This window comes from Camelus bactrianus, chromosome 1 (genome assembly GCF_048773025.1).
Source record: "Camelus bactrianus isolate YW-2024 breed Bactrian camel chromosome 1, ASM4877302v1, whole genome shotgun sequence".
NCBI lineage: Eukaryota > Metazoa > Chordata > Mammalia > Artiodactyla > Camelidae > Camelus > Camelus bactrianus.
This window is the reverse complement of record NC_133539.1, coordinates 23,501,045-23,515,130: the sequence shown is the minus strand read 5'-3', so window position 1 is coordinate 23,515,130 and position 14,086 is coordinate 23,501,045. Positions and strand designations below refer to the sequence as shown.

General features: G+C 34.2%; 1 protein-coding gene across 4 annotated transcripts in view; it reads left to right on the top strand.

Moving 5' to 3' along the window:
• Positions 1-12,030, top strand: part of USP25 (ubiquitin specific peptidase 25) — a 127,865-nt gene extending 115,835 nt beyond the window's left edge. For all 4 annotated transcript variants that reach the window (XM_074361414.1, XM_045520796.2, XM_010960219.3 and 1 more), the window contains 3 exons: positions 292-415; positions 3,481-3,676; positions 3,982-12,030. In XM_074361414.1, coding sequence (XP_074217515.1) covers positions 292-415; positions 3,481-3,676; positions 3,982-4,154 — 493 coding nt within the window. In that variant the 3' untranslated portion in view covers positions 4,155-12,030. The remainder of the gene's footprint in view (positions 1-291; positions 416-3,480; positions 3,677-3,981) is intronic.
• Positions 12,031-14,086: the final 2,056 nt, after the last annotated feature.

Here is a 14,086-nt window from a genome sequence, read left to right as displayed (position 1 = left end):
TGGCCTTTTTTCTCCCAGTCTTTTCTTAATTCCTAGCTTTATTTGGGGGGTGGGGTTGATGTTTTTTGTTTGGTTTTTTTTTTTTTACTTTTAAGACATAACTGTCAACTGGTTTCAGATATAGTCATTGGTCAAAAGATGCTCTGAGCATACAGTGTATCAGATGATTTTTTTGTTGTAATGTTCTGGATAATCAAAATTAAATGTACACTTAAAATGTTTTATAATTGTAGTTTTTTTTTTTTTAAAGATGAAATACTAATTCTATACTTCTTTTTAATTTTTGAAAAGTTATATAGATTCCTTGCTGTTCCTTATCTGTGCATATCAGAATAACAAAGAACTCTTGTCCAAAGGCCCATACAGAGGACATGATGAAGAACTGATATCACATTATAGAAGAGAATGTTTACTAGTAAGTTGAATGTACATAGTATGTGTTTATCATTTTGTCTTACATTGGACATTTCTCCAGACTCACATATAAGTGATTAACTATAAATTCTGATGGGGTAAGCATTATAGTGATGTCTGTAATATGGGTCTGCTCCCTTGAGATGGGAGAATACACTCAATTCTTTATCCCTTCTTCTTTGAGGATCTTAAGTTTTACAGGTAGTAAACCAGAAATGTTCTTAAAATGGTATCAGAATAGTTACATTTTTATATTTAGATTTCTTCATCGTACTACCATTCCCTTTCTTGACAGGAGAGGAGGGGCTGAACAGCATGATGAATTATCATTATTATTACAGAAAAATAGTAGATATTTTTAAGTTTTTATAAATAGTATATTTGGTGTTCATATGTTAAAGGATTCATTGTAATATAGTATCCTTTTTTTCACCTAGTCATTGGTTGTTTTCTTCCTCAAATATTTTTACTGCCTATGTGCTAAAATATTACTGTTGTTATAAACTGTAAAAAATCTTTTTAGCAGTTTTTGGGTACCAGTTTACTCTATAGATACCTAGAGTACTTTATTAATGTTTCTTGAGTCAGCTAACCTTTATGTGTAAAATCAAAAATTCCACTTTTATATTTTTTTCTGATTAGATTTCACTTAACTACTAACATCACTCTGTAGACTGAACTTCTAAATTGCAATTGTTTTCTAACATTTGGGTATATATATTGTGTATGTATATATAGACAGAGGTATACAAGAGCGTTGTGATATTTGAACCTATTTAGGGTACATGGTTTATGTGTACTTTAAAAAAATTTTAAGAAGGTGTAGTGGTGAAATGTTTTCTTTCAACAGAACCGCATAGTATACGTTAATTGTAGTCTGCAGTATGTCTTCAAACATTTTTAATGGAAATATTAGAAGCTTGTGATCTTATTTTTCTCTCAGCGATTTTACTGCATTTGAGTGTATTTTAAACTTGAATTGTTGATGGTTTGAATCCATTGAGGATGGTATTCTTAATTTGGTCAGTTTCAAGAGGTTTTTAGTCAACTCCTGAGAAGGAAGACCTAAATTATATATAGTTCAGCTTAAAAAAATATAAAGTTTTATTATATAACTATATAAAATTTTGCATTGAATGAATTGAAGCAAGTTTTAATGTAAAAACATTGTAGTGTTGAGATACTAAGTATTCTGGTAAAGCTATTTTAAACATAAATACAACTGAAACTTGATGGTTACCCTGAGGCATTAAAAAAATTGTAGAATGTGCTTCTCTTATCATTTTATGTTAGTAAACCCAGCCATACTTAATTTGTTATTTCACATGGGGATTTAAATGAGACCTTAGGAGGATTATTTTAGTGTTCCTTTCAGGTTTTTTCATATTGAGTATTTACTGAGTGTCAGATTCTGAGGGACACAGATAAGTCAGACCGATTATTTATTCTGAAAGATTTCAATCTGGTGAGAGATGTACACAAATTATTTTGATATTTCAGAATAAGTTTTATGAGAGATATGCAAAATAATATGCCTGGAATTGTTGTGGAGAAACTTAAGAGATAAGATAAACACTGATCTGGATCTTGGTGGACAGATAGGAGTTTTATGCTTTGTAGAGAAGGGAGAAGAACATTCCAGACAAAAGGATATTGTATGTAAAGGCATGGAAAGTATACAGCAGAAAATGAAGATAAACCCATTGTGACCGAGTTATGAGGATCGAGGGTTAGGTGGAAGTGATGAAGCCAACAATACTTGTCAGACTGTGAAGACGCTTATATGTCATTCTGAGTTGGCACCATTGTAAAATTTAATTAAGTTTGGCATGATTAAGTTTGTTTTCAGAAAATAATTTTGACAGTTATACTAGAAGATGGACTGGAAAGGAGTAGAGATTGAAATGAAGAACCCTAGAGGAGATGATAGGAAGAAACTGAAGCTAAGAGATTACTTACTTGCTGAAGATTAGGTAATTGTTTAGTGGCTGAATTAGACTTTCAGTATAAGCCTCTCTACAAAGTCAAGATAAATTGCACAAGAATGTCATAATATAAAATAAATAATACAATTTTTGTATTTGAAGCAATCCAGCTTAAAACTATGATTATTTAAAAATCATATTTATCATGCTGTAAGATTTCAGACATAAACCTCTTACTATACCTGTGTTTTTTATCTGTCTCTTATGTCTATATTTCTTTTCTCATGGATTTCTCTCTTCTACTAGATTAGGTGTCAGGACACTTGGCCTATGCTCCAGCCTAACACTTGTTTAAAGAAATAAAGTCCTGTTGAAACATTTCCATGCCCATTCATTTACATGTTATGTATGGTTGCCTTTGTGCAACGATGTCAGAGTTAAGTCATTGCCACAGAAACTGTGTAACCCTTAAAGCTTATAATATTTCCTATCTTGCCTTTTACATAAAAATTTACAGGATCACTGTATTGTAAGGGGTTGTCAGTACCACGAGAGTTTTCTGTATTAATCACTGGGGGCCCCTGCATTCAGAGCAGTCCCTGGCACATGGCATGTACTCAGTAAGAATTTTTTGAAGGAATTCCTTAAGTGAATTGATTACCTTTATATTTTTGTATCAACAAATGTAACAGTCCCTATTCAGCTGATACTTATGGATAAGATGATGAAGAGATTTTCAAAATTAATATGAAGTCTGAATTTCTTTATTTTTAAAATTACTTTGAGTGCTTACCAAATTTTAGAATTGCAGGAAATTTACCCCTAGAGAATAACTGAAGAATGGTCCCTGTAATGATGATTGAAGTAATATAAACTGAACATGAACTTTAAAAACATGACAACCATATTCCTGCCACTTTGTTTTGCTTTTATTTCTGTTAGTTGTTGTTATATGTGTAGCTTTTTCTAAAAGACTTCTCTTAGAATAGGTTGAGGTGGTTTTTTTGTGATTCCCATTTGTTCTAACACTATGTGCTAAGTAGCATGCTCATTATGTTGTCTTCAGTATTAACACTTACAGATATTTTTATTTAATTAAAAAAGGAAACGAACCTGTTAATCTTTTTCTCATTGCATTAAGAAATTAAATGAGCAAGCTGCAGAACTGTTTGAATCTGGAGAGGATCGAGAAGTAAACAATGGTCTGATTATCATGAATGAGTTTATCGTTCCATTTTTGCCCTTGTTATTGGTGGATGAAATGGAAGAGAAAGATATACTTGCCGTGGAAGATATGAGAAATCGATGGTGTTCCTATCTTGGACAAGAAATGGAATGTAAGTTTAAACAATGCTAGTGGGCAACTGAGTTGTTAGGATTAAAAGCAGTTAGAATTAGATGTTATCATTTTTAATATTTTGTAATAATTTTATACGCACACCATTACTTTTTTCTTATTTACAAACTAAGCTGTGCACACTGCTGTTGCCATTTGTATTTTACGTCTTCCCTAAAAATGGTAATGATTTGCTGTTTTGAAATGAAACATCAACTGACCACTCCAAGTTAATAAATCATGTTGAAGATAATTTCTCTCCCTGTCTCTCTATCTTTAATTACATCTAACTGTTTTTATTTGCAGCAAACCTTCAAGAGAAGCTGACAGATTTTCTGCCAAAACTGCTTGATTGTTCTACAGAGATTAAAGGTTTCCATGAACCACCGAAGTTACCTTCATACTCCACGCATGAACTCTGTGAGCGATTTGCCCGAATCATGTTGTCCCTCAGTCGAACTCCTGCTGATGGAAGATAAACTGCACACGCTTTCCATAAACACACTGTATAAACTTTTTTTAGTTCTTAACCCTTGCCTTCCTGTCACAGGGTTTGCTTGTTGCTGCTATAGTTTTTAACTTTTTTTTATTTTAATAGCTGCAAAAGACAAAATGACTATACAGACTTTAGCCAGACTGCAAACAATAAAGCTGAGAATCGCATGGCGCTCAGACTTTGTTTTAACCAGAACTGATGTATAATTACAAATCTGATTGATTTTATTATGGCAAAACCATGCTTTTGCCACCTTTCTGTTACAGTATTACTTTGCTTTTATCTTTTCTTAATCTGTAGCTTTCCATTCAGTCTGGATCCTCCATGACTACAGCCATTTAAGTGTTCAGCACTGTGTATAATATATAATATTTGGTAGCTTGTAAATGAAATTAAAGAATAAAGTTTTATTTATGGCTACCTATGTGTTTGTAAGCAGGTATATTATATATTAGTGTATTATTTTAGTAATATAATATATAAATGATTTTGTTTGGGGATTGTTTTAAGATTGGGTGATAAATAGATTAATACAAACTTGTAATTTTGCTCTAATGTTAGCACATTGGAAATTTACTATTTGACACTTAACTATATCTATATTTTTGACTAAGTTGTTAAACTTAGTATGGCACCTAAACCTGTTTTGAATTCAAATCAGGTTTTCACTGAAGTGAGCGGCTGATATTTAAGTCAACCACACTGAAACTTTTAACCTTTTCTTAGGTTAACCTTTAATTTTTTTTATGTATTTACAAATAATATAGCAAGGTGATTATTTCAAGAGATACCAGAAAAAAGTACTTGAATAAGGGCTATGTAATAGTGAAACTTATAAGAAATATGTATGTGGATATACATAGATACATTAACCCGTACACCACACACATACTCTTCATAATGGAGGACAGTGTTTCCCATTATAAAATCATTCTATTTTTGTAAATTGTGTTCTATTATAGTTGAAAATGTTCTCTACTAATCAACGCTGTGAAATGAAGTTGATATTGTTGAACTAGAAGTTATGAGTGTCTTACCTGCATTTATTTACCTCCTTTTCAAAAAGGAAAAAGCTGTAGAATGTTTTGTAGATGGAACCGCTCTTTAAGATTAATGAAGTAATATTGTGAATGAAAATCAATGCTTTTTAAAGGTAATTATGTTACCAACGACCTATTTTTGAATTTATAAAAATTTCTTTACAAATGATACTTTGTTAGCCTAGTAAAATATATCATTATACTCTGTGTATGTTTGTTAGAGTGTCGCCAAAACTAATGCTCCTTATAAGTGCCTCTCATGAAAAGTCCTGGATGGAAGAAGAATAAGAAAATATTAAGCTATTACATAATACTTCTTGTAAAGGTATCAATGTACTGCTAAGATATTAAATTAATGACAAAGAATTGATACTATTTCTGCTGTAAAATTAGGTTTTGCATGTTATAGCTCTCAAAGTGTGTTTTGATTTAGATTTTAAATTCTCTACTCAGCAGAATTAGTGTTGTGCATTGGTTTTCAAGTCCTGTTGAAAGTTTAGAAACTTCCTATGTATCATCAAAGCATTTATAAAGTATCTTCCATATTTTATGATATTCTGCCGTAACAGTGACGTTGTTTGCGTTTATGTGTATAATTGACCACTGAAAAACAAACTTCTCAAACACCACATGGAATTTACTCCTTTTACAAGGCACATCCAGGTGAGTATTACTGTATTTACTCTACTTAAAAGCCAAGCTTCTTCATCCTAGTTATGAATCTGACTTTCTTTTTTAAAGAAATGACCTTTTTCAAAACTTGGGGAAATAACTTATTTTTGTATCAGTTTTTAATCTAATCTTAAGATTTAGATCAGTGAAATTTCTTACATTATTTACTATATTAAATATAACATAGCTGGTAACTTGAAAGTTGAAACCTCAGTAGAACTGTTGTCCATGCCATATTTCACTTTGATTTAAATGACTCTTTTTGATTCCTATAGTTCTCCTTTCCCAGTCCCCACAAATTACATTTTGAAATAATTTAGTGTAGAATTCAAATAAATAGAAGTTAAGAGTTACAGAAACTTCTCATAAACAGCGTGTGTATAAAGAGACAGTAGCCAGGAGTGAATCTATGAGACACTCCAGTACTTTTCAGATTCATTAAAATACAATAATAACCATACACTGAATCAGTAGTTCTCAAAATGTGCTCTGCAGACGAGTGGCTTCAGCATCACTGGGAAAAGGTTAGAACTGAAAACTTTTGAGCCCCACACCAGAACTGCTTAATACTTGTTAAAACTTGGAGAGTTAACCAGTTTCAACAAGTCCATCAGAAGATTATGATGTCTGCTAAAGTTTGAGAACAAGGTCACTAAATAAAACTATCAGTAGCATTGTATGCAATTTAAATGATGCTGTTTAATTTCCATTCACTTTTGAACCCTTGTTAGTTGGAAATTTTTCAGTATATTCCCTCACTGACAATTTCAGGGAAGTGACTAAAAATTCTTTTGCTTAGTTTTAGATTTTTTGAGACTAAGGTAGATTCTCTCCTCTTGTATCTAATTCTCCAGAAATTCAGTTTCTTTGTTTTATGATTCAGAATTGTTGACTTCAGCCTAAGTCCTATTGTCATCCCCCAAAAGTACAACCACTCAGAATGCTTGGGGTGAGTAGGGATACCCTTGTGTTAAAAAAAAAAAAATTAATTTACTTTAAATTGTTAAGCAGATTAAGTATCATTTGTTGTGCCCATGATAACCTTGTCCAAAGAATGTGTATTAGTCTGCCAGGGCTGCCATAATAAATACCCCAGACTAGGTGGTTTGAAAAAACAAGTTTATTTTCTCACAGTTCTAGAGGCTGAAGTCCAAGATCAAGGTGTTGGCAGCTTTAATTTCTCCTGAGACCTCTCTCTGGTTTGCAGAAAGCAGCCTTCTCACTTTGTCTTCCCATGGCCTTTCGCCTGGGTACGTGTGCATCTCTGGTGTCTCTTCCTCTTGTAAGGACACCAGTCATACTGGGTTAGGGCCCCACCCTTATGACCTCTATCATAATTGCCTCTTTAAAGGCTCTATCTCCAAATACTGTCATCTTGGAGGGTTAGGGTGTCAACAAATGAACTTAGGAGTCCAAAGGAAGACAGTCCATGGCATGTGATTGCCCAGTTTATATACCTCCTTTCCAGACACAAAAGTATCATTACGGGCTCACAGTGCAAATGTCAATAGCTCTACTCTTTCATCTGATTTTTTTTTCTTTTACTTTATTCTAAAAATTAAATCAACGTTGTAGCAAACCAAGTGAAAAGTTGCTCAAAATGTATTCATCTAATCATTTCAGTGTGTTTTCATTGAACAAATCTTTGCTGAATGAATGAAATCATTCATGTTGTTTTGACCTCATTCATGTTTTGCTTTAATCAGTTTCACTTCACATTATACCATAGATCTGTATCAGTTTTGCTAGTGTTTTTATTTTTACCTGCTCTACGTTTCTGTTCCACCCTCAGCCAGTACTGAAGGTATTGATGTTAACAATTTTGGCCACATGCTTTTCCATGTTTGGATAATGATGTGCAGGGTATACACATAAGCATTGGTGGAGGGTTTGGGGTGGGGGAAGGGGTGGGGTGAGGAAAGGGAGGGGGTCATTGCTTTTAAGTGATAAAATATTTTACAGCATCCTTTCTCCCCCCCCCTCCAGTTTCCCCTCCTCCTCTCCTATACTTTCTAGCCTCCAATTCCTTCTTTTTCTAATTAACTTTGATAGAGGTGACATCGTAACCAAATAATTACTTCAATAATAAAAGTAAATGAGTCATGATGGAGGGAACTATATACACAACTGAATTTACACAGGCAACCACATAAGAATTTCAAACATCCTTATTCTATGCACAGTTCTCAATAGCTGTTTCACACCTTCACTACCATCCTGGACCTTCTGTTCAATGCTGGCTCCAGTGAAATAGGGTGATCTTACCTTTACCTTACCAAGACAGGTGAGGCGCTTGGGTATGATCCTTTGTACCTTCATACCTGGAAATGTATAGTTCATTATTAACCAGGATGTAGTAAGGGATGGCATTATTGATAACCCAGTGTTACGAGGAAAATATAAATAAAATCAGATGCAGTATTAAATGAACTTACGAATTTAGTTAAATTATATTTGCTCTTCTACAGAATTAATTCAGAAAGGCCAGCTTAATATCAGTTCATGCTTTAGCAAATAGTTCTTAAGTTTTTCAGTAACCTGGAGCTAGATTAGTATTCTTAACCGTAGTTGTGCATCAAAAACACATGAGGAGCTCTCTTTACAACAGGTGTCTAGGTCCTATCATGTGGATCCTTAAAAGCCTTTTAAAGTGAGAACTGTTTTGAGAACATTTGGTCGGTGCTTCCCCAACTTTCATTTTTCTAAAGATCACCTGTGGCTCTCCCCTCAGGGACTAAATTGAGCCTGGCTGAAGCAGGGTGGAGAAATTTGCTTTTCGCATTATTATAGTTCACATGAAAAGGTGGGGGTTTCAATATGCTAGTGCCCCACACTGCCATCCAGCATTCCCATTTTGGTCTGTGCTCCAGCCAAAGCTGCACTCAAATATTTTCAGTCCTTAATTTACTGGATTTCATTCTCTCTTCTGAGTGGTTAAGAGTGCAAGCTCTAGAACCAGACTGCCCGTGTGCAGATCCTGGCTCAGCTACTTACTGTGTGTTGATCTTGAGTGAACTCTAACTCTTCTGGATCTCTTCATCTATAAAATAGCTTTGCACTAAAGACTACCTTATGTGATTCTTTTAAAAGATTAAAAGGGTTTCTACATATAAAAAAACTTGGAAAATGTCTGCCACAAAGTAAGTGTCCAATAATTGTCAGCCATTCTGTACCTTCACTGTTGCCTTCTGATTTTCAGAATCTGCCTTCCTGAGACAGGCTTCTTTGGACTGCTCTCATTCCTGTCTGCATTCTTCCACATTTTCTTTTCTTTCTACTCCTTAAATATCAGTGTCCTCAAGGTTCTTTATTTGGCACCCTTCTAACTCTTCACCTTTCCTGGATGGTCATATTTACTAGTTTGACTTTCTGTAATGCCCACATGCTTGCGACTCAAAAGTTGGTATTTATAACTAAACCTCTGTTGTTCATTTTAGACCCATATATACGTCCAGTTGTCTGTTCCACATAGACACTTGGATGTTTCACAGGCACTTTAAGCTCTGCACATCCAAAACTGAGTTCACCACTTCTCAAACCTGGTTCTCTTTTATTCTCTTTGTGAATGATACAATAATCCAGAAGTGAGAAATTATTCTCAATTCTGCTTTTATTTCCCATTGATTACCAAGTGTCCAGAGGTCAAGTTTGAAATCCTTTGCTCACGCATCCCTTCACTGCTGCCGTTGGTGAGGTTTCTCATCTCTTAGTTTGGACAGTTGGACTTCGCCCTGATTGGCCTCTCCGTCTTTGATCATGCCTCTTTAATCCGTCTTACATACTTGTTGGCAGAATAATTTTTCAAAGAAGTGTTGCATATCTCTTCTGTTGCCGGACTGAATTCCTTTAGAGGGAGATAGTAGCTCCTGTTTTTGTAACCTAGTACCTGTTAAATATCTGGCAATTTAATAAAGGTGCAGGTCATCTGGCCCTTCAATCACCTTAGACCTGCATGGTCCAGTAAGACAGCCACTAGCCACATGTGGCTATTTAAATTTAAACCAAATAAAATGAGTTAGTCATACTAACCGTATTTCAAATGTTTAATAGCCACATGTGACTATTGGCCTCCATATTGGACAACACGTTTTAGAACATTTCTATTATTGCAGAAATCTCCATTGGACAGAGTTGCCTCAGGCCCTTGCTCAGTATGGACATCTTCCTCTATTAACCCCCCTGGAACATACAAACACCCTCCAAAGTGCTAACCTGAGGAGACTGGCCTTCAGCATTTGTCTCCTTATCTTGATCCTGCCGTTAACCACTTTACTACATCTGCTCTTTAGAGAGCACCTCTACCAGCAGGTGTCCGATCAGAAGAGCCCACACACGATACTTTGACAAAGACGTGATAGGAGCATAAAAGGGTAACCCAGAGTGCCTGCAGGATGCACCTACTATTGCTAGGGGTAGGGAAACAAAAAGGGAAAAATTGGGGTTACCAGAAACTTGGAGCTTCAAACAAAGGGTCCTCATCTCTGAGGAGGGGCACCCCCAAGTGCTCTTGCTACGTCTGAGGGATGCAGTGAAGGTAGTTCTAGAAGTTCTAAAAGTAATGGAAGACTGGAATCAACTGAAATTATTAGGTCAACACTGGTAGGATTGGCAAGCAAGGACAAAGAAGTAAATCTTGTTTCCTCTTTCTACCTCCCAACCTCCCTCTGGTACTTACTGGCAGAACCTAAATGGAACGCAGTAAAGAAGTCAGGAAAATGCAGTTTGCAGAGTCCCAGCCCCAGCATCACAGAGCAGAGGATAAAAGGGTGGAGCTGGAGCTGAGAGACAGTAGGTACACCCTAGTTTCCTCTCAAATTTCCTTTTTATCCAAATGTGTTAATCTTTACAATGCTAAATATTCAGGAATGTGTTGGTAAACTATGAGACCTCAAGCATAAATGCACTAGTTCTGACTGAAATTGGTTTTTTTTCTTAATCAAATGAGACCTTTCAGTGATGCTATTTAATGCTTTATGTTTAAAATCAGCAGTGGAGGGATGTATATATAACATGAATTCATGCCTGTTCATTCATGCATTCATTACCTGTGCGTCATATGCCACACTCTCTGCCAAGTAGTTTGTTATATAAAAAAAAAAAAAACAAAAACTCACATAATTAGACAAAAGTAATAATCCACCCAAATTCATCTGTCAACCCGGAGTTAGACATGACATTTTTGTGTTGATGCCTCTTGACATCTTCCTGTGCATGTGCACATATACATACACACACACGTAACTATAGCTAAATGATTTTCATTTTAAAAAACTTAAAATGTAGTAAATGTAGACATAGTTTCAAGAAAGTATATAAATATCTCTCTTACTGCTCTACATTATTTGATTATAAGAAGATGTACAATATTCATGGACATACACCATAGGCTGCTATTTACATCGTTGTGTGTATTAACTTTTATCCCTTTTGTCTTTCTGCTAAATTTGAGGATGTATAGTTTCTGCCTTGAGTTACTGAGTTTACAGATTTAAACTTTTGAGCTAAATTGTCAAACTGTCCTTTGCAAGCTATTCCAGTTACACTGCCACCAATAGTTCATGAGTGTGTGTTTCTTCACAGGTTCAACAACATAGAATATTATCAGGGACTGCCAAGAATTTATTGTATATTTTTATTTTTAGTGAGAGTGAATGTAGTTCAATATGTTAATGGCTGTTTGTATTTATTGTTTAACTACTTGCTTATGTATGCTCTTTGCACTTTTTCGGTTGGGTGTTCATGTCTATGAATTTACAGGAGCTCATATTAGGAATCACTAAATTCTTTATAAACACTGCAGATTTTTTCTTTCATTTATTTTAAGCTTCCTTATAATATTTTTATAACTTTATTTTTATGTAATCAGATCTGTTGACTTGCTTTATATATTCTGCTTTGGTATCATGTTTAGAAAGAATTTTCCCTATTCAAAATTATAATACTCATCCATGTTTTCTTCTGATATTTTTATGAGTTTGTTTTTATGTCAGTCTTTAATGCAGTTGGAAATTATATTAAGGGGTGAGGTAAAGATTCACAAATTTCTGCCAAGATTATCTAGTTGTCTATAAAATATTTCTTCTTTTCCCTTACTGATCTAAAATGTAACCTTCACTAGATAATAAATTTTTGTTTGATATTCACAGACATTAAGTTCCATTTATGTTTTTGTCTATTCAACTTCCATTACTAATGCAATGACTCTTGTTTTAACATTGATTTAAAATATTTGTTTTATAACTAGTATACATTTTCCTAGTATGTATAATGTCAAGTGTTACTCTCCAACACAGACACCCTTAATACTCATTTTTCCCAGAACTTCCTATACTCTTATACAAATAAATTTTAGAATTATTTACTCTTCCTTCAAATAAAAATCCTATTGGCATTTTTATTGTAATTATATTGACTTACATAGATTGGCATATAGAAAAATCATGGCACCTTTACAATACTGAATTTTCTATCTGAAAAGAATGTTGTCTGTCCTTTTATCAGATTCATATGTCCTTCAGTAGAGTTGAAACATTATTTTATTTGTCTTTAATTCTAGGTATCTTGATGTGCTTTAATGTTTTTCTGATGTTTATGAATGAGCTGCTTTTTCCACCTTAAAAAAATGCTTTCTAATTGAGTATTACTGGTACAGAACAACAGCTCTCAAACTTTTTGGCCTCAGGACCTCTTCACACAAAAATTATTGAGGACCTAAAAGAGCTTTTGTTTGGGCAAGTTATATCTATTGATATTTACTATTTTAGAAATTGAAACTGTAAAAAATATATAATATTAATTTTTAAATGATAAAAATATCAAAATAACATGTTAACAAAAATAATACATTTTAAGTGAAAAATAGCTAAATTTTCTGCCTGGTTCTTTTGGAGACCAGTGTGCTTATAACACAAGCCTGAGGCTTGAAATGAAGTACTAATTATAACTATCCCACCCCTTACAATAATTATGAAAATTATCCTGTGTTCACACTTAATTTCTTTGAAAAATAAAAATCATCAAATTATAAGAGTTTGGAACTTCAGTATGCCTTCCATAGTCTTGGAAATTTCACCTAATAAGACAACTGTTCTTTGCTTGGTTGCACTTCCTTTAACCCATATTTTGAAAATGTCTCCAGGAAGAACGCATACCCAGTGTTTTACACTGCCCTCCAGTATTGCAGCCTTGTATGTCCATGGTCCAAACACTGAAAAAAGTTGCTTTATTTTTCTTAATCCATTTTTATGGTTATTGATTGCAGGAAACTTATTCTGATACCAGTTGTTCCATGATGGCTAAATCAAAGAAGTCTATAAATCTTCTAGAAGACAGCATATGCAGACTATCTTTAAGATCTTGGAATAGCAATGGATATCTTAACACAGAAAAAGAAAGAAACTTGAAGCAAATTTTTGATAAATTTAACCACATGAAATTAAGAATTCTGTCTATCAAAAGATTTCCTAAAGAGAGTGAAAAGACAAGACAGTGTAGTGAGAGAAGATATTTGCAGTGTGCAAGATGCTGGTGCAGAAATAAAATTATATAAAGAATGGACTATGGCTTAGGTGAGATAATTATGATGACATGCTTCCTAAAATGTTCCCAGATCCTTTTTTCATTAAAAGAATATATATATAAACTCAAAGACAGCATTTTCCTATGAAGTGAAGTGACAAGCATTCTCATAAGCTACGAAATGCAAGTGGATGTAGCCAAACTACAGGCAACTACATTATTTTGGCAAAACTTGGCAAATTTAGCAGACTTGAGGAAGTAGGAGAGCAAAAAGAAATAAGAAAGAAATTCTGACTGTCCTAAGACACCCAGAAAACAGAAATTGCCTGTAAGTATCCATAAAGTGGAGAAGACCCCAATCTGATAGGGATCTTCTGCATAGGTCTAAGACAACTGGCAAAATAAGGAGAAGCCTCTATTGGCTTCAATTGGTGGATGAGCACAAAAGGACGGGCAAAAAAAATTGGAGGGTGCTGAGGTGGTCTAACCCTCAAGGAAATAAAAAATGTTCAAAAACAAGACTATTTCTTAAGGACAGAGATCATCCTGGGGGAAAAAAATCTATTGGGAATAGAATCCAGTTGAGACAGACCTAACCTAAAACTCTACTAATCATCTGACCTGCATAAATTCCTACTCTTACTGGTATACCATGATGGCATTCCTGCATCCCCAGGAATTAGTA